At 36.8% G+C, this 25957-nt stretch overlaps 1 protein-coding gene across 5 annotated transcripts in view; it reads left to right on the top strand.

Annotated features, from left to right (window-relative positions):
• Window positions 1-8958, top strand: part of CDK8 (cyclin dependent kinase 8) — a 132884-nt gene extending 123926 nt beyond the window's left edge. For 2 of the 5 annotated variants that reach the window (XM_027835202.1, XM_027835199.1), the window contains exons 10-13: window positions 3378-3475; window positions 4528-4606; window positions 4728-4886; window positions 7744-8958. In XM_027835202.1, coding sequence (XP_027691003.1) covers window positions 3378-3475; window positions 4528-4606; window positions 4728-4886; window positions 7744-7869 — 462 coding nt within the window. In that variant the 3' untranslated portion in view covers window positions 7870-8958. Of the gene's footprint in view, window positions 1-3377; window positions 3476-4527; window positions 4619-4727; window positions 4887-7743 lie in introns of all 5 variants that reach the window. The other 3 variants (XM_027835201.1, XM_027835198.1, XM_027835200.1) reach the window with 2 other exon arrangements.
• The last annotated feature ends 16999 nt before the right edge of the window (window positions 8959-25957 follow it).

Raw genomic sequence — 25957 nt, 5'->3', positions numbered from 1 at the left:
AACTGATCCTGTCATTCCTTGGTTTATCCTAAGTAATACCAACCAATAGTTCTTATATAACTCCATAAGCATTTTTGTGGGTTCTTAAACTGTTTTAACTAAGTAATTCTGGTTTTCTTTATACCTGTGTCTGATCCTCAGTCTCCTTTGCTGAATCATCTCTTTCCACCCAGTTTGTGTGAACGTCTCCCAAGGCTCTGTCCTTGGCCCACTTTCCTCCCCTCTCCTCCTCTGCTACTTCCTCTCCCCTCCCTTCATCTGTCAACATTCCTGCCAAATTGGCCTTCTTGCTGTTTCCCATCATTTCATCTCTAACCTTGGTACCTGGAGTGCATTCTTTTCTTTCCTTTGACTCTTAGACTCCTTTGCTTTTTTCAGGGCTCAGCTAATGGATCACCTCCTACAAGAAGCCTTTACCGATGTCCCTAGTGGCTAGTGCTTTCTCCTGTATTTTGGCATAGTGGAAGAGTACCAGCCCTCAGGATCGAGAAAACCTGGGTTCAAGTTCTGCTTCTGACCTATATTAGCTGTGTGATCCTTGGCAAGTCATTTAATTCCTCAGTGCCCCAAGCAACTCTCTAAGACTGTTATTTGTAAAGCAGGTAGTGACCTGAAGTAATAGAAAGATAGCCTTCCCAGAGCTCCAGATACCCAGTGAAACTGCAAATCTAAACCAAACTCCATTTTCTCCCTCCAAAAAATAAAAAAAGAAAATGCCCTTATTTATTTACTTCTTGTGTCTTCCAAGTAACCACTTGGGAGTAGACCCTATTTTTTTGTTTTGTTTTGTTTTGTTTTCATGTCCCCTGAGAATAACAGTCTCTTACACTTAGTAGGCTCTTGATAGATATGTATTTATCTTGGGTTTATGCTAATAGAATCAGAGGTTATATTGTATCTTCCTATCTCCTTCAGCCCTGAGTATAAAGCCCTTAGAATCCATTAAAATAGCAGCTTTTAAAAAACTCAATCAAAGGTAGCACTCCAACGAGCATTTGGCATTGGGACTGTCTGTGTGAACATCTTTCAAGTCCATTGACTGGGCAACACAGAGTAAAAGAATATTGGACTTGGAATGAGAAGATATTGGTTCATTTCTTAATTCAGAGTCACCAAGCACTGCATACTTAGTAGACACATAACCTTAGGGCCAGTCCCTTCCTCTCTCTGGCCCCATTTCTTTATCTGCAAAGTGAAGATAATGACACCTACCTCATAGATCAAATAACAATGTCGTAGAACTACTTTGTGACTGTATGATATTATATAAATCTAAGTTGTTATTTTTATATTCTCATATTAAGCCTCAAGGCAAGTGAGGTTTATTAGTTCAGAATTATAATAGAACAGATCACTGAGTGTACAAGGAGTATTAAATCCAAATCTTTTATTTACATATTTCCTAATGGACTCAGTTTTTACTTAAGTTTATTAAATCTTTATTTAATTTAGGTATTACCTTTTAATATATTTGTTCCTTAAAATATCACTGATTTACACTAGTTTATTATTTTGAAATTTAATTACTCTTCCTTTCCCAAAAAAGGAGTACAAAAGTAAAAGGATTTTTAGTATGTTTTAGAAAATACTTGTCATGTGAGTATATGTATTTTCTTTTTTTTCCCTTTTTCTTTTTTTCTTTTTGGCAAGGCAGTCGTGGTTAAATGACTTGCCTAGGGTCACACAGCTAGTGAGTGTCAGGTGTCTGAGGCTGGATTTGAACTCAGGTCCTCCTGATTCCAGGGTTGGTGTTCTATCTTCTGTATCACCTACCTGCCCCGAGTATATGTATTTTCAAAGAATTTTATAGTTGTAAGGGAGCTCAGAGATGATTGATTTTTACAGATGAGAAATCCTAAAGAAGGGCAATGCCAAGGAATGTTCAAATTATTGAACAGTTGTGCTAATTTTACACGCCAGGAAGATTTTGATTAAGGTTCTACAAGGTAGGCTTTGGCAATATAGGAACTGAGAAGTACCAGAAGAGTCGGCTGGTTTTCCGAGAGGCAGAGGAACTAGAGACCAAATTGCCAACATTCACTGGACTGTGGAGAAAGCAAAGGAGTTCCATGAAAACATCTACTTCTGCTTTATTGACTAAACTAAAGCCTTTGACTGTGACAAAGTGTGACAAGTCCTCAAAGAGATGGAAGTACTAGATCATCTTACTTGTCTCCTGAGGAACCTCTATGTGGGTCAAGAAGCAACAGTTAGAACCGAACATGGAACAGCTGATTGGTTTAAGATTAGAAAAGGAGTACAAAAAGGCTGTATATTGTCATCTTATTTAATAAACTTATATACAGAGTACATAATATGAAATGCCAGGCTGGATGAGTCAGAATTAAGCCAGGAGAAATGTCAACAATCTCAGATATGTAGACAACACCACTGATGGCAGAGAATGAAGAGGAATCAAGAAGCCTCTTGATAACAGTGAAAGAGGAGAGTATAAAAACTGACTTGAAGCTTAATATAAAAAAATCTAACATCTGGGCAATTGTGCCATCACTTCTTGGCAAATAGAAGGAGAAGAAATGGAAGCAATGTCAGATTTTATATTCTTGGGCTCAAGAATCGTTGCAGATGGCAACTGCAGCCATGAAATTAAAAGACATTTGCTCCTTGGAAGGAAAGATATGGCAAATCTGGACAGCATATAAAAAAGCAGAGATATCACCTTGACATCAAAGGTCCCTTTAGTCAAAGCCAGTAGCAACATATGACTGTGAAAGTTGGACTCATAAGAAAAGCTGAGTACCACAGAATTGATGCTTTTGAATTTTGGTGCTAGAGAAGACTTTAGAGAGTCCTTTGGATGGCATGGAGATCAAATTAGTCAATGCTTAAAGAAATTAATTCAGGCTGTTCACTGGAAGATCAAATATTGAAGCTCAAGCATATGAGAAGACAGGACTCATTGGAAAAGACTCCAATGTTGGAAAGGATTGAAGACAAAAGAAACAGTGGACAGCAGAGGATGAGATTAATAGATTGTGTCATGGGAACAGTGAACATGAACTTGGACAGATTTTGAGATAGTAGAGGATAGAAGTGCCTGACGTGCTGTGGTCTATGGGGTCACAGAGAGTCAGACATGTCTAAATGACTGAATGGCAACAACACAGTGTGTAGTAGAGCTCATATTAAACCCAGGTCTTCAGGCTCCCACTCCCCCTACACGTCCCCCTCCCTTTTCATTGCCTGACATTGCATTGGACTAATAGCTTTTAAATTTTGATATATTTCCTTTGTCCAAATAGGCACCTCTCACGTTCAGATTTTGTTTATTGAAAGACAATCAGGCCTTCTATCATAAGTCTTCATTTATAAGGTTCAGAGTAATATATTAATACTTTTGTGACTTTTGGTTTTAGCTCCAGAAGTTGCTTACTATGGACCCAATAAAGCGAATTACCTCAGAACAGGCTATGCAGGATCCTTATTTCTTAGAAGATCCACTTCCTACATCAGAGTAAGTGATTGCCGTCTTACCCCGTCAGCATGACAAGTAAAAGTTTTCTTGCATGTTTTCCCATAGTTGCCCCTCTCCAAATAGCCACTGCTAGAATGGCCGGAAAGGAAAGACTTTACTTCTGACAAGTTAAAAATGAGCACTAATGACCAAGATGCCATTTGAGGGGTTTAAAGTTAAATGGCATTTCTCTTAATCTCTTGCTTTATGAAACTTTGATCCCGTTAGTCATAGCACTAATCCTGTTATTCACTGACAGGTTGATTATTCATGCTATAGATCTTCCCAGACTCCTGCTCTGGGCCTGCAGTTCCAGCTCTCTGTTCTGAAATGCCAAGTGCCATTTGCCAGTTAATTAGTTCATGTGTTTCTATCTCATCTTTTGTTATAAAAGTGGCCAAAAGTATGAAATTCAATTCAATTCAATTCAACAAACATTTAAAGATAAATTCCTATCTTCATAGTGATACACCTGAACCATATTTTGGTGGTAATCTCTAACGTCATCTAGAGAAGAGGAATCTAATGACACAGGAAGAAAGTTGATTCATGCTATTCTAATTCCTATTGAGATTGCTGGCGTTATTTTTTATAACTACCTGCAGTAGTTATAACTACCTGCAGTAATGTTAGTATTTAAGAATAAAGACTCAAGTTGTTTCTTAGTCGTGTGAAAAGTTCTTTGAAAGTATGAAATAAAATGTTTTTTCTTTTACTCCTTAAGTAATAAAAAGTATTTTTTAAAATCTGAAATGATTGAAATTTAATATTAGATAGTACTGGCTAGTTCACTAGCCATCTTTCCTTGTTCAGATACCATAGCTGCAGTGGTGATGATAGTGCCAACGTAAGAAAAATCTGTTAGCCAAAGCAACGTTTCATTGAGAATATGTATTCCAGTTTTTTTTTTCTATAAAAATAGCTAAGGAAGAAAATAATTAAATGAGGCCATGCAAAAGTCATTGTATATAGGCCAGTTTTCCCCATAAGGACACAAGAACTTTGATTCCATCTGTAAAAAAGACAGTAACTATTTGTTTTCTTATGGCCAGTGTCTTTGCAGGTTGCCAGATCCCTTATCCTAAACGTGAATTTCTAACAGAAGAAGAGCCTGATGACAAGGGAGACAAAGTAAATATTGAAGTACAATCTATAGCTTCTTGTTTTGTTGTATTGTTACCCCGAACCTTTTGCCTCTTGAGTTTTGTTCTCCTTCTGAGTTGAAATTTATTTTTCTGTTTAACCAATTGAGAAGAACCAGCAGCAGCAGCAGGGCAATAACCATACTAATGGAACTGGTCATCCAGGGAATCAAGACAGCAGTCATGCACAGGGACCCCCATTGAAAAAAGTGAGAGTTGTTCCTCCTACCACTACCTCAGGTGGACTGATCATGACCTCAGACTATCAGGTATTTAAAATTTGAACTTCATTATAAAGCTGTTTTATGTGTGTGAGATAGTGGGGAAGCAGTAAATCATTGTATATGTTCAATAATGTATAGCCGTGTCATTTAGACATTTTCCTTATCCACGTGGGACAGAGAACAAGCATTTATTAAGTTCCTACTATGTGACAGGCACTGAGCTAAACACTGTACAAATATTGTCTCATTTGATCCTCACAAAAACTCTATTAGGTAAATACTATTATTATCACGATTTTACACTTGAGACAGACAAAGGTTAAATGACTTGCCCAAAAGTCATGTCTAGGAAGTGTCTTAGCCAAAGTCTTGATTCCAAGCCCACCACTTTATCCACTGTATCTCCTAGCTGCCTAAGTATTGGCGTGTCTCCTACTCAGATGACATGTATATATTTTCTTATAAGATTTGTTTTGAGAATTGGTTTCTTTCCTACTTATTCTAATCAGCAAACTGGGTTCACTATGTGATGGTCCCTGGAAACTCAACCGGTTATTTTCCTACATATGAAAGAAAAGGATCTCATTTAAATTGAATGCTACAGTTCCCAAATAGCTACTGTTACCTTTAAGAATTAGGATTTGAAGATTGTTATAATCCTAGGGATTTGGTTTTGGGACTTGATTGGGGGGAGGGTCAGGGTTACAGTAAAGCGGAGTTTCAGGCTGTTGGAGAAAGACTGTATCTATACTATCTGGGTTAAGCAAGAAAGCATAGCTCTAATTCTTATATACTTCAGCATAATAGTTTGATTGTACATGGTCTCACCAACAAAAGACAGCTTACCTCTTTTCCCCCTTTGCCCAGCCTGAATGGATACATGTTCCACTTTTTTTGGCTCAAGAATGTGTTTATACCTTATTAAGATGATAACCGTGGAATGAAATAGAACAATGCTACAACCTCTAAACAGCATTCTTCAGAAGTGAAGACATTTATCAAGCTTATCCTTTAGTGTGTTTTAAACTGTTGTTTATGTTGGTTAATTTTGAGGGAAAATGTTTGTTTTTAATTTTTATAAATATGTGGTTTTAAATTATTAGTCTAGGGAATCACTGGCAAAATTAAAAATGATATTGTAAAATGTTCTTTGAAACAGAATATTTTATGGCTAAGCTTTTGTTATAGTGAGGTAGGGGACAAAATCTTAGCACTTAGATGAGCTATCAAAAATATTTTGTTATTTCTGTTTTTCTGTGTATAGTTACCAAATTTGACAAATTCTGCTTTCCCCCTTATCTTTCCAATATATTGCTTTTACTTTCATAGATACTTTCACAAGCATTCATTAAATACCTATTATGTGGCATGCACTGTGCTAGACTTGGCAACATAAAGACGAAAATGACATAGTCCCTGCCTACAATGAGAGTTTGTTCTACATTAAATCTTCCATCCCACTGTCATATTTCTTTTTCTTCTTTTGTTTATTGTCTTGAGTTGATCTGGATAAGAAGTAAGATTTACACATGTTAAAAATGTAGTGTATAAAGCAATAAGTTAAAGTAAAAAATTGTTAAGAAATTAGTTCAAATCAGCTCAACAAACATTTATTAAGCCCCTTATGGTTTTGATCTGCATCACTGAGGTGATAGATTCATCTGAATATTAGACAATGGGTAAGGTACAAATGGAACAGTCCTAGCCCTTACTCTTACAGGAGGGAACAACATCTATGCAGAGAAGTTAATGTAAAACACATACAAGATAAATAAAAGGTAATTTCAATATGGAGAGACCACTGCCAGCTAGGGAACCAGGCCAAGCCTCTTGTAAGAAGCAGCAACTGATCTATGCTTGGAAGGAAGCTTGAGATTGCATGAGGCAAAGGTAAAGGAGGAGATGTGGCAGGGCAATGTGCAGTGATAAGCTCCTAATGGCAAACAGGTGGTGATTATTTTGTAGTGAAGTTAGTCGCCATGGTGGCAGAACCTTCTCCAGCAAATGTTTAGCAGCATGTAGGTAGGAGCAAAGGAAGTGGGTAGTAACCCAGGATTGGAGATAGGCAGAACATAGTGTTTGGTTGAATGAGTTGACCATAGGTCAGGACTTTGAAGGAAAGGAAGTGAGGACAGAACAGGAGTGATAGACTAGGAGGATAGGGAGGAGTGGGGGACAGGCCCACACAATGATATGTACAAAGAAGAGGTGAAGTAGTGAAGCAGAAGGAGATTGTCTGACAGAAGGTTGGATTCAGCAAGGGGAACTTGAGAGTTCTAGACCATGCGGGTGGAAGAGTTATGGATAATGATAAGATCAAGGGTCATTTGTGTGTGGCTGAGGTGGAGCAAAAGATGGCCATGGGAGTTAGGTGAAGGGACATCAATGTGTACAAAGGGCAGGTGTTGAGGTGGAGAAGAGAAATCTAGATAACTGCAGCAAGTATTCCTGGGTAGATGGAGTGAACCTCAAAGGAGGCATTGCTAAATGTTAGTGGTAAACTGATAGTCTGGACTGAGGGAGAGGGACCGCCCACCTTCTCATGGTCCAGTGATTTTGGAACACACCAGAGTAGGAGCATCCAGTAGTTGAGAGGGTAGCCAGGGATACCCTGTCTTTGAGCATCATCATTGTTCACTAATGCATTGCATTGTAATGGAGGCTTTTTATCTCTCCAACAAAGTATGTTTAATGAATCAAAAAACGAGATTTAAAGCATAAAATGCAAAATATTGATACTGGTATTAAAAGTCACTTTAATCTGACCTAAATCCTTGACTCAGAAGAGATTTGTGAGCACATTTCATTGAGAATCACATGAGCAATGTCATTTTAGGGTATGGCAACTGCGAATTGCTTACTCACTTAACTCACGCCTTTTGCCTTTTGCCTCCTTTCCTAGCGTTCCAATCCACATGCTGCCTATCCCAACCCTGGACCAAGCACATCACAGCCACAGAGCAGCATGGGATATTCAACTACCTCCCAGCAGCCTCCACAGTACTCACATCAGACACACCGGTACTGAGCTGCATCTGAATAATGTCAATGCACTGTTGCTAATGCTGCAGGACTGACCATGCAGCTCTCTGCCTGGAACCTGGTATGGGCCATGCGAATGTACTGTACAACCACATCTTCAAAATGTCCAATAGCCAAGTTCTACCACTTTTCACAGATTGGAGTAGTGGCTTGCAAATGTTACCTGTTTTTGGAGTTAGACTTGAAAAGAAAGTGCTAGCACAGTTTGTGTTGTGGATATGCTACTTCCATAGTTTACTTGACATGGTTCAGACTGACCAATGCATTTTTTCAGTGACAGTCTGTAGCAGTTGAAGCTGTGAAATGTGCTAGGGGCAGGCATTCCTTGTTGTATGTGGTGAATTCTCTTGATGTAACATTATCTGACCAATAGTACGCAAAATCCTTTAACTGGTACTTGAAACATACAGTATATGTTAACAACAACAAAAACCAACAAAATAATCAAGATTCAGATTGAGATTATTTTGGTATATATTTCTTTTTAGTCTTTTCAATGGGTTGATTCATTTTCCACATGATCAGTGTTTTTGACCAACAAAATTAGTACATATTTTTTTCAAAATACATAAAGCCATGCAATTTTTCCAGCAGATTTCAGAACTCCCAAAGATTAATTTCCAACCTATGAATTTGTTTTTTGTTTTTTAAATCGATGACTTGACTGGTATTAAAGCTGCTATTCGATAGTAAATAAGTATGTTGTCATTGATATAAACCTCTTCGGTTTAACAAACAAACTAAAAAGATTGTCATAGACAGTGTTTTATTTTTTCTGTTGGTGTTGCTGATTGTGAGCATGCTTTGAGATGAAAAAGCATGAGGAGATAACTTCCTTTAAAAAGGTGCGGCATCCATTCAGATATTTTGTCCTGATTTTCAGAGCTGACTTGGTGTAGTGGAATTAAAATTTTGTTCATTTAATTTTCTTTCTTAAAACTTGTTCGCACGTTACTTAGGGTGCCCTTACTTCAGCAAAGGAGAAAGGAGTAGGAGAGCCTTAGAATTTATGAGGAGAAAAAAAAAAAACCTATAACATACAATGTACTGTATCAAACTATTTTACATGAATGACGCAAGTATTCTGAGGAAAAAATTGAACATTGTTAAAAACAAGGTGTTATGTAATAAATTTATTTTTCATAAATCTGAATATGATGTTATTTGTCTTCCTTTTATGCTTCTCTCATGACATTTAAGTAAACTATTTCTAAATATATTGTTAGAATTGTCCCAAACTGAACATGTTATCTTCTCAACTTATTCTTTTATTGTCAAGGGCACCACCATCCTCACAGTCCCTTAGGCCCACAACTTAGATGTCATCTTCAACCACCCCACCTCCCCCCAAACCCGTGCGCAGACGCTCATGCGCACACACACACACACACACACACACACACACACACACACACACACACACACACACACCATCCAATCTGTTGCCAAGGCCTGTCAATATCACTTTTGCAATGTCTCTCAAATATGCCCCCTTCACTTCTCTGATATTGTCACCACCTGGATTCAGGCCCCTCAACTCTTCACACTTGGATTATTGCAATAGCCTGCTGGTGGGTCTGCCTGCCTCAGGTTTCTCCCCACTCCATTCCATCCATTGGGCTGCCAAAGTGATTTTCCTAAAACACAGGTCTGCCTAACTCCAGGACTTCCTATCACCTCCAGGCTCAATACAAAATCCTCTCTTTGGCATTTAAAGCCCTTTATAACCTAGATACCTTCTCTCCCATAGTCTTCCAAGACTGTCCCAGTCTTTTTACATCTTCTCTTAAACCCTCTCCCACCTCACCCCACACACAATGAGTCAGTGACATTAGCCTCCTTGCTGTTTCTCCAGCAAGAAACTGCATCTCCTGACTCCAGGCATTTTCTCTGGCTATCCCTTTTGCCTGAAATACTACCCCTCTTCATCTCCACCTTCTGGTTTTCTGGGCTTCCTTCAAGTCCCAACTAAAATCCTACCTTCTACAAGAACCTTTCTCAGTCCCTCTTAATTCTATTGCCTCCCCTGTTGATTACTTCAAAATAATTTATTTTGTTTGTATATTGTTGTTTGCATATTGTCCCCTATTAGATTGTGAGCTCCTAGGGCCAGAGACTTGTCTTTTGTCTCTTTTTGTATCCCTAGCACTTAGCACAGTGCCTGGCACATATGAGATGATTAATAAATGCTTATTGACTGACTAATTTTACTTAGCACAATTACTGTTGTGTTCTAATGCCACCAAAATTACAACTCATTGAATTAGAAGAATTTTCTCCCTAAAATTCTGATTTCCTGAATATAAGAGGTAGATGGACCAAATGGAATTAAATAAATAATGGTCTAGACATTTCTAGGATGATAAGTCATAGTTCTATTGTAATGAAGATAATTTTGTCCCTATGAAATAATTTTTCCCTTTTTTCAGAAGGTGAGGAACTTTAACATAGCTTCTAAAAATGTCAATATATGCATAAAAGAATATTTCAATGAAATTTAAGAATAGTGAAAATTATTATTTTTAAGCTACTTTAAGTCTATTTTAGGGGGAAGGTGACATAATACAGTAGAATAATGACCAACTCCCAATTATCTGAGGCAATTTTTCTGTAGGTAGCCTCATATAGATACCCTCTTCTTGATTCCTTCTACCACCATCATAGTTCAGGTCCTTATCACCTAACTTCTAATCCGTCCTTCATACTTATGTTTGACTTATCTTCCTTATGCATAGATTTGGTCATGTCACTCTTCTGCTCAAAAATTTTAAATGATACTTCATTGTCTGTTGAGTAAAATTCACATTCTGTTGCCTAGCATTCAAAGCCTTCTAGAATCTGGCCCCACCCTGTCTTTCTAGCTTTAGCACATCTTTTCTATCAGCTATGTTATATTCTAGCCAAACTGGGATACATGCTCTCACCTTCCTACTTTGATACTTTTGCTCTAACTCACTATGTTAGAATGTTTTCCCCACTTCTCTGGACCTGTTGAATTCTTAACAATTCTTTAAAATCCAGCTTTGGTGCTTTCTTCATGAAGCCTTTCCTCATTCCCACCCTGGTGTCAGTCAGCCAGTGAATAAGCATTTATTAAATGCTTAAATTAATAACTGGTATTAAAACTAGTTGATAGCAAATAAGTCACTGACAATAAGTCATTGTGATTGATATAATAAACCTGTTTGGTTCAGCCAAAAAAAAACAACCCTAAAATTCCAGGTACTATACTAAGCCCTGGAGATACAAAGAAAAACAAAAACACAATCCCTAATTTCAGTGAGCATACGTTCTAATGGAGGAGACCACATGTAAATAGAGAAGATTGTATTGTACCATACAAGGTTCAGAGTAAATGGAAGGTAATCTGAGAGTAGAAGGCATGTGAGGTTGGAGGGAATCGGGGTCAGAAAAAACTTACTGAAGAAAGTGAGATTTGAACTGAGTCTTATGAAGGAAGTCAGGGAAAGCATGAGGCAAAAGTGAGAAGGAAGAGCGTTATAAATAGGGAGAATAGCCAGTGCAAAGGAACAACAGATACAGGAGATGTAATGTCCTGTTTGAATAGGTCAACTTTGCTGGATCATGGAGTATAAGGAGTGAGGTCAAGTGCGAGGAGAATGGAAAAGTAGGAAAGGACCAGGTTATGAAGAGCTTTCAGTGCCGTAGGACTTTATATTTAATCTTGAATCAGGGAGATCCTGGAGTTCATTGAAGAGGAAGGTAACATGGTCAAAGCCACACTTAGGAAAAATTAGTGGCAGCTAAGTGGAGGATGTACTGAAGTGAGGAGATACTTGAGTCTGAGATGTCCAAAAGGTGGTTGGTGATATGGGACCGTAACTCAGGAGAGAAACTAGGTCTAGACATATAGATCTTAGGATCACCTGCATAGAGATGATAATTGAACCTAAGGGAACTGGTGAAATTAAAGGAGATAGTATAGAGAAAAAGAAAATAGGATCAAGATAGAGCTTTGGAGTACATCCATTGTGAGTGTGACCTGGAGGAGCATCCAGCAAAGGAGACTGAGGAGTGGTCAGATGGAATGACCAATAGAGAATGGTATCACAAAATCCCAGAAAGGGGGGTATGCTCAACAGTGTCAAGTTCTCCAGAGAGGTCAAGAAGGTTGATTGAGGAAATATATAAAGTTCTGTGTACTTAGTTCTTCATAACCTGGCCCCTTCCATGCTTCCAATCTCCTCACTCCTCACATTCCATGATCCAGCAAAGCTGGTCTACTTGCTATTCCTCAAGATTTGGCAGAGGGATTGCTGGTACCTTTGAACAGGGCAGTTCAGTTAAATGATAAGAATTGGAAGCCAGGTGGCAGCGAAAACACAGGTTTCCTCAAGTTTAACCATGAAAAGAGTTAGCAGGGATAGTAAAATCAAGTGAAGGTTTTTTTATTTTTTATTTTTTTTAATGATAGGGGAGATACAGGAAAGTTGGAAGGAGTCAGTAAATAGGGAAAGATAAGAGAGTTGGGTTAAGTATGGACAATTTGCTGAAGGAATTGGGAGGGGACGGGACCAGTGGTATATGCAGAGGGATTGGCTTTGGTCAAGAGGACCACCTTTTCATTCAAGACTGGAATGACAGAAGAGATAGTAAGGTAGAATAACTGAAGGATGTGAAATAAGGACAAGGGGAATAAAGGAAACTCTTAACAAATGACCTCTTTTTTTCACTGAAGTAAGAGACAAAGTTCTCATTAGCAATGGTTCTGTAGGAGGCTTGAGGGTTGTCCAGGTTTGGGACAGTCACTACAGAGATTGAGGTAGCAAAATCAATTAGGGAGGAATAACATTTGCTCTAGTAAGGGCCCATTATGTTTGTAATGGAACCAATCAAAACAATTTTGTGATTTCCACCATCTCTGTTAAATAGTTTGTGAATAGGAGCAAAGGTGGTGAATGATGGAAATAATCTGGGTTGGTGTTTGACAAGGATAGGGCAATGCAGAAAGAGATTCAAGAATGAAAGATGGTGTAGAGTTCAGTTGTTTTATCAAAAGGGTCAAGATACAGAAGGGAGGAGAGTGTAGTAGGTATAGAACAATAGTCTGGGAAAGAACATGGTGGTGTGGGCAAGGGAGGCCCCTCCATGGTAAGGACAAAGAGCAGAGTTGGAAGGGGTTAAATGGCATAGGGAAAGATAAAGATAAAATTACAAGATAAAGAAATTTTAGAGTTTGCAAATAGGATATCTTAGCAGGTAGCTGAGGTGGAGTGGAGGAGTAAGTTATGGGAACTAAGAAGGCTGAAGAACTGGGAAGTTAGTTGAAAGAGCATCAATATGTATGTTAATTCTCTTATTCTAAGGGCTGGTGATGGGAAGACAACAAAGACTGAGCTAGCCATTAAACTCTTCAAGCAAAGGAGAGTGCCCTGCAAGTGAATAGGTAACAGCTGGCGGCATCGAGATTGGGTGATAAATTGGATAGTGTGAACCGCCAAAGAGGAGAGGCTGCTTAGTGAAGTTGATATGTGATGGTGAAGAGTATAGACGTGACTATGAGAAAGCTTTTTGTTAGTGAGGGGGATAAGTGCATTAGAGAAGAAAATAAAATATGGATCCATACTTTGCCTATGTCTTAGAAAGAGAACCATGATGAGTTATATTATAAATCAAATATTAGGATATTTACTAAACAAGTTGGAACTGAAAGAATGATATTTTTGTTTCTATCATCATGTTCTTAATGTCACAAACTGCAGATATTTCCTGAAATACAGGTATTATTAAAAATACAAGTGGTCACTTATAGTCTGTGAGGAAAAAAATCCTTTTTCCCCTAAACAAGTTGACTATTTTAAAAATTCTTAGGAAAAGAATCTCTGCATAAACTAAACAATGTTTTGCTTCATTTAATCTTAGATACAAAAATTATAACTGTTTAATTTTCTACCCTCTCTATTATTTAGCAAATGTAATTTAGTTTACCTCACCATTGCAGAATCCTGGTGGGGGATCAACTAAATAATAATTTAATATGTCTTAATTTTTTATTCATTTAGGGAAAAGATATATGTGTGCATGTGCACATATTTGTGTAGTGTGAGTATGTGTGTGTCTTTGGCTCCTATTTTAGAATCTAATGAAATTTGCTAAGCTCTTCTCTCATAATAAATATCTTAATAGTAAATCGCACCAAGTTGGTATTAGTCAGTCAGTAGAATTTTATTAAGTTATTTACTGTGTGCCAGTCACTGTGCTAAGCACTAGAGATACAAAGAAAGGTAAAGGTAGTCCTTGCTGTAAAGGAGCTTACCATCTAATGCAGGAGACAACATGCGAATGACTATTTACAAATGAGCTGTATACATTACAAATAGAAAATAATCAACAGAAGGAAGGCAATAGAAATAAGAGGGGTTGTGAAAAGCTTCTTATAGAAGTTGGAATTTTAGCTGAGACTTGAAGGAAGCCAGGGCACCCAGGAAGCAGAGATAAAAAGGGAAAGCATTCTTTGCACAAGGGACAGCTAATGAAAATGCCCAGAGTTAGGAGACCAAGTATTCTTTTCAAGGAACAGCAAGGCCAGTGTCCCTGGACTGAAGAGTACCTAGTAGGGGAAGGAGCAAAAGGTGTAAGAAAATAGCTTTGAAGGCCAAATAGAGGATTTCGTATTCGATTCTGGAGGTGATAAGGAGCTTGGAGTTTGTTGAGTTAGGGGAGTGGCGTGATTAGACCTGCACTTTAGAAAAATCACTTTGCTAGCTGAGTGGAGGATGGACTGGAATGGGGAGAAACTTGTGGCAGGCAGACCACTAGCAGTCTATTGCAATAGTCTATGCCTACAGAGATGAGAGCCCGAACCAAGGTGGTAGCAAGAGGAGAAAAGGAGACATATTTGAGAAAAGTGGGTGGTGAGAGAGCGAGTGAGAAGTCAAGGATGACACCTAGGTTGTAAGCCTAGGGACTGGGATGGTAGTGACCTTAACAATAATACAGAAATTTGGAAGGGGGTAATGTTTGGCAGGAATGATAATGAGTTCAGTTTTGGACATGCCGAGTTTAACATATCCATTGGACATTGAGTTCGAGGTGCCTGAAAACCAGTTGAAGATTGGAATCTAGAGGTTGGTAGAGAAAGTAGGGCTAAATAGGTAGTTTTGAGAATCATCAGCATAGAGATGATAATTGAATCCATAGGAGTTGATGAGATTACCAAGTAAAATAGTTTAGAAGGAAAAGAGAAGAGGGCCCAAGACAGGATTTTGTGGGACACTCACGGTTAATGGGCATGACCTAGTCCTAGATGAAGATCTAGCGAAGGAGACTGAGGACCCATCAGATAGGGGAATCAGCAGAGAGCAGTGTACCAAAAACCTAGAGAGAAAAGAGTATCAAGAAGGAGGTGATCAACAGTGTTAAAAGCTACAGAAAGGTCAAGAAGGATGAAGGTTCAAAAAAGGATTTGGCTAGAGGATCACTGGTAACTTTGAAGACAGCAGTTCTAGTTGAATGATGCAGTCAGAAACCAGAAATTAAGAAGAGAGTAAGAGGAGAAGTAGAGACGCATTGTGGATGGCCTTCTCAAGGAGTTTAGCTGCAAAAGGTAAGGGAGATATGGGATGATAGATAGCAGAGATGGATTAAGTGAGGAGTTTTGAGGATGAAGAAGACATGGGCACGTCTGTAGCAATCAGCAGACAGGGAAAGGTTGAAGATAAATGAGAGCTGGGATGACAATCTTCTGGAGAAGAGAGACTGGAATGAGATCACGTGTTCAAATAGGAGAGTTTGCCTTGGTAAGGCAAAGGGGCACCTGGGGCAGCTAAGTGGTACAGTGGATAAAGTACTGGGCCCAAAGTCAGGATGACCTGCATTCAGATCCCTCCTCAGACACTTTCTAGCTGTGTGACCTTGGGCAAATCACAACCTCTGTCTCAGTTTTCTTATATATAAAATTGGGATAATAATGGCCTCTACCTCTCAGGGTTGTTTGTAAAGATAAAATGAGGTATTATTTATAAAGTGCTTCATAAACATTTAAGCATATACACATACTAGCTATTATTATTATTAAAATATTCTTTCCAAAATGTAAATGTAATTTTCTGTCTTGCTTTGATGCTTCTTCCTCTAAACTTCCATAGCATGTCCCATCCTTTTCATAACATTCGTCACATTTGACCTTGTACTATAGCTATTTATCTTCATGTCATACATCTTTATTGTAAACTCCATGAGAGTAAACACTGTTATTCATCCCTTTATCCCTCACAGTCCCTTGCACACAGTAGATGCTCAATAAATGTTTCCTATATGAGTGTATATAACATTGAGGCATGAAATGCAGAAAAAAAGCAAAAAGAATTTGTCTCAACTCATTCCTATCCCTGAAGAATATCATCTCTTCTTTTCTTTCCTTTCTTTTTCTATATAATACTTTCTCTAAAAGCTTGCCAGTTAGTTGCTTGGGGACAGTAGCATGCTATTTGTGTCTATTTTAGCTTGATCAGCCTAGTAAGCTTATTTTTCTATAGCATTTTTATTATTAAAGGAAAGAAAATTTCATGTTCTCAATGGAGCATTTGGAAGATCCCCTTGCATTGTGTGTTGTTTGAGAGGGGAAAATGGTTTACTCTAGAAAATAACTAATGAGCAAATCATATTTCATTACTGTCTTTTGTTTTGATATAGAACTTAAGCACCTAGCACCAAAATGCTAATCTAGTAATTTGCCAAATCAGTTGAAGGTTACTCCTTTAATTTTAAGATGGTGGAGTGAAGGGTGACAACTCTCAAACTTCCCCCTACAAAATGACCACAGAAAATGCAAAATCGAATTCTGAACAGAAAATCCAACAAAAAGTCACAGTAAGTCATTTTTCCAGCCCAGGACAGCTCGAGAAGACATAAAAAGATGTCTGTGGACACTGGGGTGAAGGCTGACTGGGAACATGGTGCACAGGGGATGATGGAAGAAGCATGGACTGTTAGGGAAAATTGTAAGAAGAAATGAGATCTATACAAGAAAATTATGACAAATAGAAGATAATACGAAATATCTCATTGGAAAGAACAACTGACCTGGATGAGAGAATCAAAGACTTGATGATTCTCAAAACTACCTATTTAGCCCTACTTTCTCTACCAACCTCTAGATTCCAATCTTCAACTGGTTTTCAGGCACCTCGAACTCAATGTCCAATGGATATGTTAAGGAGAGGTAATTTTATAATTACTGGACTACTTGAAAGACTTGATTAAAAAAAGAGCTTAGATATCACATTTCAAGAAATCATAAAGAAAAACTGCCCAGATATCTTAGAACCAGAGGGCAAAGTAGAAATTAAAAGAACCCACCAGTGACTTCCTGAAAAAATCCCAAAATGAAAACTCTCAAGAATATTATAGCCAAATTCTAGAGCTCTCAGGTCAAGGAGAAATATTGCAAGCAGTCAGGAAAAAAAAAAATCAAATACCATGTAGCCACAGTCAGGATTGCACAAGATTCAGCAGCTACCACTATAAAATGGTGGAGGGCTTAGAATATGAAAGGAACAGAACTTTTTTTTTTTTTGGTTTACAACCAAGAATAATCTAATCAGCAGGACTGAGTATAATCCTACAGGGGAACAAGGGGACATTTAATAAAGTAGAGAACTTTCAAGCATTACTGATGAAAAGAACAGAACTGAATAGAAGCTTTGACATTCAAACAATACTCAAGAGAAGCATAAAAAGATAAACATGAGTGAGAAATCTTAAGGGACCTAATAAGACTAAACTGTTTACATTCCCATATGGGAAGATGATACATGTAACCCCTAACAACATTATCATCATTAAGGCAGTAAAGCAGGAGTCTACTTAGACAAAGAGAATAGGTGTAAGTCTATTATGTTGAGTGATCTCAAAAGAAAAGTGAAAGGGTGAGAAAGAGGGATTCAATAGGAGAAGGGGAAAGGTAGAGGATAAATGGGGGAAATTATCTCACATAAGAGGTAAGCAAGGAAGAATTTTTACAATGGAGAGGGTAATAGTGGGGGTAGCAGGCAATATTTGAACCTCACTCTCATCTGAAGTGATTCAAGGAGAGAAGAGTATATATATGCATATATATATATACATATATACATATACATATATATACACATATATATACACATACACAGTTGGGTATAGAAATTCATTGTACCCAGCAGTGAAGTAGGAGGGGAAGGGGCTAGGAGAAAGCAGAAGGAGGTGATAAGAGGGAAGGTAGATTAAGGAAGTAGTGGTCAGAAGCAAAACAGAGTTTTGAGGAGGGGACAGGGTGAAAAAGAGAAGGATAAATATAAGAAAATAAGATGGAGGAAAATACACAGTTAATCCTAACTGTGAATGTGAATGAGATGAATTCAGCCATAAAACAGAAGATAACAGAATGGTTTAGAAACCAGAATCCAATATGTTGTTTACATATGTTTGAAACAGACACACACAAAGTTAAGATAAGGGGCTGGAGCAGAATTTTTATGCTTCAGCTGAAATTTTAAAAGGCAGAGGTAACAGTCATGATCTCAGACAAAGCAAAAACAAAAATAGATATAATTAAAAGTGATACTCAAGGAAACTACATTTGGCTAAAAGGTATCATAAACAGTCAATTAACATTAATAGTAAACATATATGCACCAAAAAGGCTTAGTATCCAAATTCTTGAAGGAAAAGTTAAATGAGTTGCAGGAAGAAATAGACAATAAATTATTAGTGAAGCACCTCTATTTTCCCTTCTCAGACCTTGATAAATCTAACCGTAAAATAAAAAAGAAAGAAGTTAAGGAGATGAATAGAATTTTAGAAAAGTTAGATATGATAGGACTTTGGAGAATATTGACTAGGAATAGAAAAGAATATATATTTCTGTTGTGCATGGAACATTTACAGAAATTGACCATGTATCAGGGCATAAAAACCTTACAAACATGCAGAAAAGCAGGAATATTAACTGCACCTTTTTTGGAGAGACTATAATGCAATAAAAATTATATTCAATAAACTGTCTTTGAAGCATAGATTACAAATTAATTGGAAATTAAATAATCTAATTCTAACGAATGAGTGGGCTAAAGAACAAATTATAGAAGCAATCAACAATCTCTTTAAAGGATAATCACAACAATGAGACAACATACCAAAATTTGTGGTATGCAGCCAAAGTAGTACTTATGAAAAATTTATATCTCTAAAAATTTACATAAAAAGAAAGAGAACAGACCAACAAATTGAGCCTCTAAATAAATAGCACAACTAAGAAATAACCTAGAAAAACGATAAATTTAAAATCCCCAATTAAATACCAAATTAGAAATCCTAAAAATCAAGGGAGAAATTAATAAAATTTAAAGTTAAAAAATTGAAGTAATAAAACTAGGAGATGATTTTACAGAAAAAAAAAACATTACATAAACTACTGGCTAATTTGGTTTAAGAAAAGAAAACCTAATTACCAGTTTTCAAAAATGAAAAGGGTGAATACACAACCAGTGAAGATGAAATTAAAGCAATTAGGAGTTATTTTCTTCAACTTTATGTCAACAAAACTCACAATCTAAATGAAGTGGATGAATATCTACAAAAATACAAATTGCTCAGATTAACAGAAGAGGATATAAAATATTTAAATAAACCTCTTTTAAGAAAAAAATATTGAACAAGCCATAAATTAGCCCCCCTCCCAGAGAAAAAAAGCCCAGGACCAGATGGATTTATAAGATTTTTTTATCTACCAAACATTTAAAGAACAATTAATTCCAATATTCTATAAATTGTTTTAAACAATAGGTTAAAGAGTTCTTCCAAATTCCCTTTATGACATATATATGACTTCGAAACCTAAAACAGGGAGAACAAAAACAGGGAAAGAAAACTGTAGACTAATTTTCCTAGTGAATATTGATACAAAACATTTAAATAAAATGCTAGCAAAGAGATTACAGCAATACATCACAAAAATTGTACACTATGACCACACTGTATTTATGCCAGGAATGCTGGGCTCATTCAGTATTAAATATTAGGAAAACTATAAGTGTTATTGACAATATCAATAACAAAAAAGTAATATGATTATATAAATAGATGCAGAAAAGTCTTTTAATGAAATACAACTCCCATTCCTTGAAAACACAAGAAAACATAGGAATAAATGGAGCTTTCCTTAAAATGATAAGTATTATCTGTCTAAAATCAAGAACAAGCATCATCTGTAATGAGTATGAACTAGAAATCTTTCCAGTAAGATCAAGAGAGAAGCAAGGATGTCCTTAATTACCATTATTATTCAACATTATACTAGAAATGCTAGTATAGCAATAAGACAAAAAAAAAAGAACTTGAAGGAATAAGAATAGGAAACAAGGAAACAAAACTATCATTCAGCAGATAAAATGGTGATATACTTAGAGAATCAACTAAAAAACTACTTGAAACAATGAACAACTTTAGCAAAATTTCAAGATATAAAATAAGCCCACACAAATCATCAACATTTCTATATATTACCAACAAAATCCAGGAGGAAGAGATAGAAAGAGAAATGCCATTTAAAATAATTGCAGACAGTATAAAATACTTGGGAGTTTTGTGCTAAGACACACACAGGATCTATATGAACACAATTAAAAACATTTCACACAAGTTAAGACAGATTTAAGCAGTTGAAAGAAACCAAGAAAACACAGGTGCTGCATCAGCCACCACCACACCATCCACACATGGAACCATCGGTTACAGCAAATGGAGAAGTTTTGAATGCTATGGATAAGTTCACTTACCTTGGTAGTATGCTTTCCAGAGATGTACGCATTGATAATGAGGTTGCTGCACACATTGCCAGAGCTAGCTCAGTGTTTGGGAAGCTCCAAAGGAAAGTATAGGAGAGAAGAGGTATAGGTTTGACTCCCAAACTGAAGGTCTATAGAGCTGTTGTGCTGGCCTCATTGTTGTATGCCTGTGAAACCTGGACAGTATACCAGCACCATGCCAGGAAACTGAATCACTTTCATTTGAATTGTCTTAGGAAGATTCTTAACCTGGCAGGATAAGATACTAGACACCGAGGTCCTTTCTTGAGCGGAACTGCCAAGCATTCAAACCCTACTGCAGAGAGCTCAACTCCGATGGGCTGGTCACATTATTCAAATGCCAAATGTACATTTGCCAGAAAGACTATTTTATGGAGAACTCACACAGAGCAAGTGCTCACGTGGTGGTCAGAAGAAGTGATACAAGGACACTTTCAAGGTCTTTCTTAACTTTGGAATTGATTGTGTGACATAGAAGACGCTGACACAGGACTGCTCAGTGTGGGGTGCTCTCCTCAGAGAAGGTGCTGTGCCCTATGAGCAAGGCAGAATTGAAGTATCTCAAAAGAAATGCAAGATGCGCACATTTAGAGAATCTACCCCAAATATTCACATGGACTATTTGTGCCCTACCTGTGGTAGAACATTCCAAGCTCATATTGGTCTGATCGGCCACAGGTGAACACACTGTAACTTGACTCTAGCATAGTAATGTCATGTTGGGCCTCTTCAAGCACAAAGGAAACAACCACCACCACCAAACAATTGGAAAAAATATTGATTGCTCATGGGTAGGCTGAGCCATATAATAAAAATGACAATAAACTAAATTAATTAACTGATTCATGTCCATACCAATCAAACTACCAAAAAAAAAATTACTTCTAGAGCTACAAAAAATAAAAACAAAATTCCTCTGGAGGAACAAAAGATTACATATATCAAAGGCATCAAAAAACTATGGAGGAAGGGGAGGGGGGACTGTCTCAAACTATACTAGAAAGCAGTAATTATCAAAACAATTTGGTACCGAATAAGAAATAGAGTAGTTGATGAATGGATTAGATTAGGTACACAATATACAGAAGCAAATGAGCACAGTAACCTAGTGTTTGATAAACCAAAAATCCCAGGTATTGGAACAAGAACTCACTATTTGACAAAAACTGCTGGGAAAATTGAAAAGTGGTCCAGCAGAAACAAGGTATAGATCAACATCTCCCAAAAATAGGCTCAAAATGGGTACATGATTTGGACGTAAAAGTTGATGTCCTATGCATATTAGGGGAGCACAGAAAATATTACCTGTCAGAAAGGAAAATTCATGACCAAACAAGATAGTGAGGATTGTGGGAGGTAAAGTAGATAATTTTGATTACGTTAAATTTTAAAATATTCACACAAACAAAACCAATGCAGCCAAAATTAGAAGGGAAGCAAGAAACTGGGGAAAAATTTTACAGCATGTTTCTCTGATAAAGGTCTGTTTCTCAAATACTTAGAGAGCTGAGCCAAATTTACAAAAATAAGAGCTATTCTCTAGTGGACAAATGGTCAAAGAATCTGAACAGGCAGTTTTCAGAAGAAGAACTCAAAGCTAACAATAGTGATAGAAAAAAGTTGCTCTAAATCACTAATAATTAGAGAAATGGAAATGAAAACAACTCTGAAGTACCACCTATCAGATTGACTAAGATGACAGAAAAGAAAAATGACAAATGCTGGAGGGAATGTGGGAAAATAGACACACTACTGCACTGTTGGTGGACTTGTGAACTAGTCCTACCTATCTGGAGAACAATTTGGAACTATGCCCAAAAAGCTATAAAACTATGCATAATTTTTGACTCAGCAATACTGTTACCAGTTCTATACCAGCAAGGTCAAAGAAAAAGGAAAAGGACTCTGATATGCAAAAAAAATTATGATGGCCCTTTTTGTGGTGACAAAGAAAACTGAGGGGATGCCCATCAATTGGGGAATGGCTGAATAAGTTAGGGTAAATGAATGTGATAAAATACTATTGTGCTGTAAGAGATGATAAAGAGGAAGGTTTCAGAAAAACCTGGAAGACTTACATGAATTCATATAGAGTGAAATGATCAGAACCAGTAATAGCAATATTGTAATGATAATCAACTGTGAAAGACTTACCAATACTCTGTTCAATACAATGATCCACAATAATTGTAAAGGACTCATGATAAAAAATGCTATCTACCTCCAGATAGAGAATTGATGAACTTTGAGTGCAAGATGAAACATATATTCCTGTTTTATTTTTCTTGCTTCTTTTTAATTGTTTTTTGTAACATGGTTAATTCACAAATATGTTTTGACTTCATATGTATAATGGGTATCATATTTCTTGCCTTCTCAATGAGTGGGTCAGGTACTGAAGGGGGAGAATTTGGTATTGAAAATAAGAATTAATAATATTTTTTAAAAGTTTATGCAGAGAAGGAGAATGGAATAATTCAATTTAAGCATTTGTTAAGTGCCTACTATGTTACAGGCACTGCACTAGGCAAAAATGATTAAAAGTCTTTGCTGTCAAGGAACTTATACCTCATTGGAGGAAAACAACATGTACATAGGAGCAAAACATAAACAAAGTAATTTTGGTGAGATAAGGGTAATAATAAATTGTAAAACCAGGAAAGACCTTTTATAGGAGACTTACCTGAGCTGAGCCTTGAAGGAAACCAAGGATGCTTAAGGACATAAGTGAGGAGCAAAGTACACAGAGATAGGAAATGAAGTGTCTCAGAAATAAGGGGAGTTTTGCTGGAACATAGTGTTCGTGAAAGCAAGAAAAATGCAAAAAGCCTAGAGAGATAGGATAGAGCAAGATTGTAAAGGATTTAAAATGTCAAACTAAGGAGTTTGCATTTTGTCCTTGAGGCATTAGGGAACTAATATAGTTTCTTGAGTCAAGACTGGAATATCAATTTGGCAGGTGTATAAAGGCTGGATCGGGGCAGGGAGATACTTAAAGCTGAGAAACTAATTTTGGAGGTTATTGAAACAGTCCAGACTACAGTTGTTGAAGGCCTGAACGATGATAGTAACTTGATGCTAACCTTTCTTCCCCCTCTGATAGTGAAACAATCTGCTCACTTAGAATCTCTAGTCAGTCTGTGGCCAGGAATATAATGATAATTTTTTTTTAGTTTTAAATAATATTTTATTTTTTCCCTAACTACATGTAAAAACAAATTTTAACATTCATTTTTATAAAGTTTTGAGTTCCAAATTCTATCCCTCTCTCCTTTCGCTCCGTAGGGAAAAGAGTGCTTTGGTGAAAGCGTGTGACCCATGTGTCTATATAGTTGTGATGTATTTTATTATTTATATTACTTTAACATATTAATATCTATGATGTTACTTATTTTGCCTTTTTGTTAAGCAAGTCATTGTATTTAGGATCTAACAGTGTCATTATCACGAGTGACTAGTTTTGTAAGTATCATGCACTGTGTAGGTACAATACATTGTAAATGGCTTGTGTAGACAGAAAATGTATCAGATTGTGGCTCAAGAGCTAGAAGGATGATTAAAGAAACTGTATTTACTCTCAATAAGGTTACCTCTGGGACCCTAAGAGAGTTTATGGTGGTGGTCTGTTTCTAGGAATCTAGGACTGCTAGTGTAAGAGCAGGTTATAACAAAAGAGCCAACCTAGGGAATAGTGAGTATTGATATGCCCTGTGGGAGGGGAGATAAATATATTATGTTACATTGGTAGACAGATATTTGACCTCACATACCACTCTCAACATCACAACCCTCATTTATTTTAGAGGCTATGTATAAAGTTTTTTCTAACTATCATACCCACTCCATGCCATCACAATCTATTACAGAAATATTAATTAGTCAATAAGAATTTATTAAGTGCTTATAATCTGCCAGGCAGTGCCATGCATTAGAAATACAAAGGCAAAAACACAGCCCTTCCTCTCAAGGATCTTACGTTCTTTTTTTTTTTTAATTCAAATTTATTTCTTTTTCTGCTTGGAATTCTTTCCTTCCTACCACTTCCTTCTCCCTTATTGAGAAAGCAAGAAAAATAAAATTCATTACAAACGTATGTATTCCAATAAAACAAATTCCTGCATTATCTGTTTTTTTTATTTTATTTTTAAGAAGAGTTATTCTGCATTGAGTCCACCTCCTTTCTATCTGGAGGAGGGTAACATGCTTTAGCACTCTGGAATTGTAGTTGGTTATTGTGTTGATCAGAGTTACTAAGTCTTTCAAAGTTGTTTATCTATACAATATTGCTATTACTGTGTACTTTGTTCTTCTGATTCTACTTACTTTCACTTTACATAATCAAGCAAGTCTTCTCAGGTTTTTCTGAAACCATGCCCTTTGTTATTTCTTACAACACAGTAGTATTCCATCCCATTCAGTCATTCCTCAATTAATGGGCTCCCCCTCGGTTTCCAATTCTTTGCCACCACTGAGAGAGCTGCTATAAATATTTTTGCATATATGGATCCTTTCCCTTTTTATTAGAGGTATGCACAATTTAATAGCTTTTTGGGTCTACTTCCAAAAGCTTTCCAGAATGGCTAGACTAGTTTAGAGCTACACCAACAGTGTATGAATGTACATGTTTTCCCACAGTCCTTCCAGTATTTGTCACTTTCCTTTATTTTTAACAACTTTGCCAATCTTATGGGTGTTCGGTGGAATCTCAGAGTTTTTTAATAGGAATTTCTCTAATTTCTGATTTAGATCATTCCCCCCTCCCATGTAGCTTGAATTTCTCTGAAAACTTCCTATTCATATTGATTATTTATCAATTGGGAAATGGATCTTATTCTTATGAACTTGAACCAGTTCCCTACATATCTTAGACATGATCCTTTATCAGAGAAACTTGCTGCAAAGATTTTTCCTAATTCCTGCTTCTCTTCTAATTTTAGTTTTGTTATATAATGAAAATGGCCCATTTTTCCTCCTGTGAACCTTTCTATCTCGTTTGGTCATGAGCTCTTCCCCATTCATAGATCTGATGGGTAATTTATTCCATGTTCCTCTAACTTGTGATGTTACCCTTTATATCTGAATTATGGACCTATATGAAGCTTGTCTTGGTATACAGTTTGAAATGCTAGTCTATACCTAGTTTCTTCAAGCTTGCCTTCCTGTTTTGCCAACAGTTCTTGTCTATCAACAACAACAGCTAGTATTTATGTAGTACTTACTATATGCTTGATACTGTGCTAAAAGCTTTACAAATATTATAGCTGGAAC

Source organism: Vombatus ursinus, unplaced genomic scaffold, assembly GCF_900497805.2.
Source record: "Vombatus ursinus unplaced genomic scaffold, bare-nosed wombat genome assembly UNPS02014813.1, whole genome shotgun sequence".
Classification (NCBI taxonomy): domain Eukaryota; kingdom Metazoa; phylum Chordata; class Mammalia; order Diprotodontia; family Vombatidae; genus Vombatus; species Vombatus ursinus.
The sequence above is the reverse complement of the archived record's forward strand: the minus strand, read 5'-3'. Positions and strand labels throughout refer to the sequence as shown.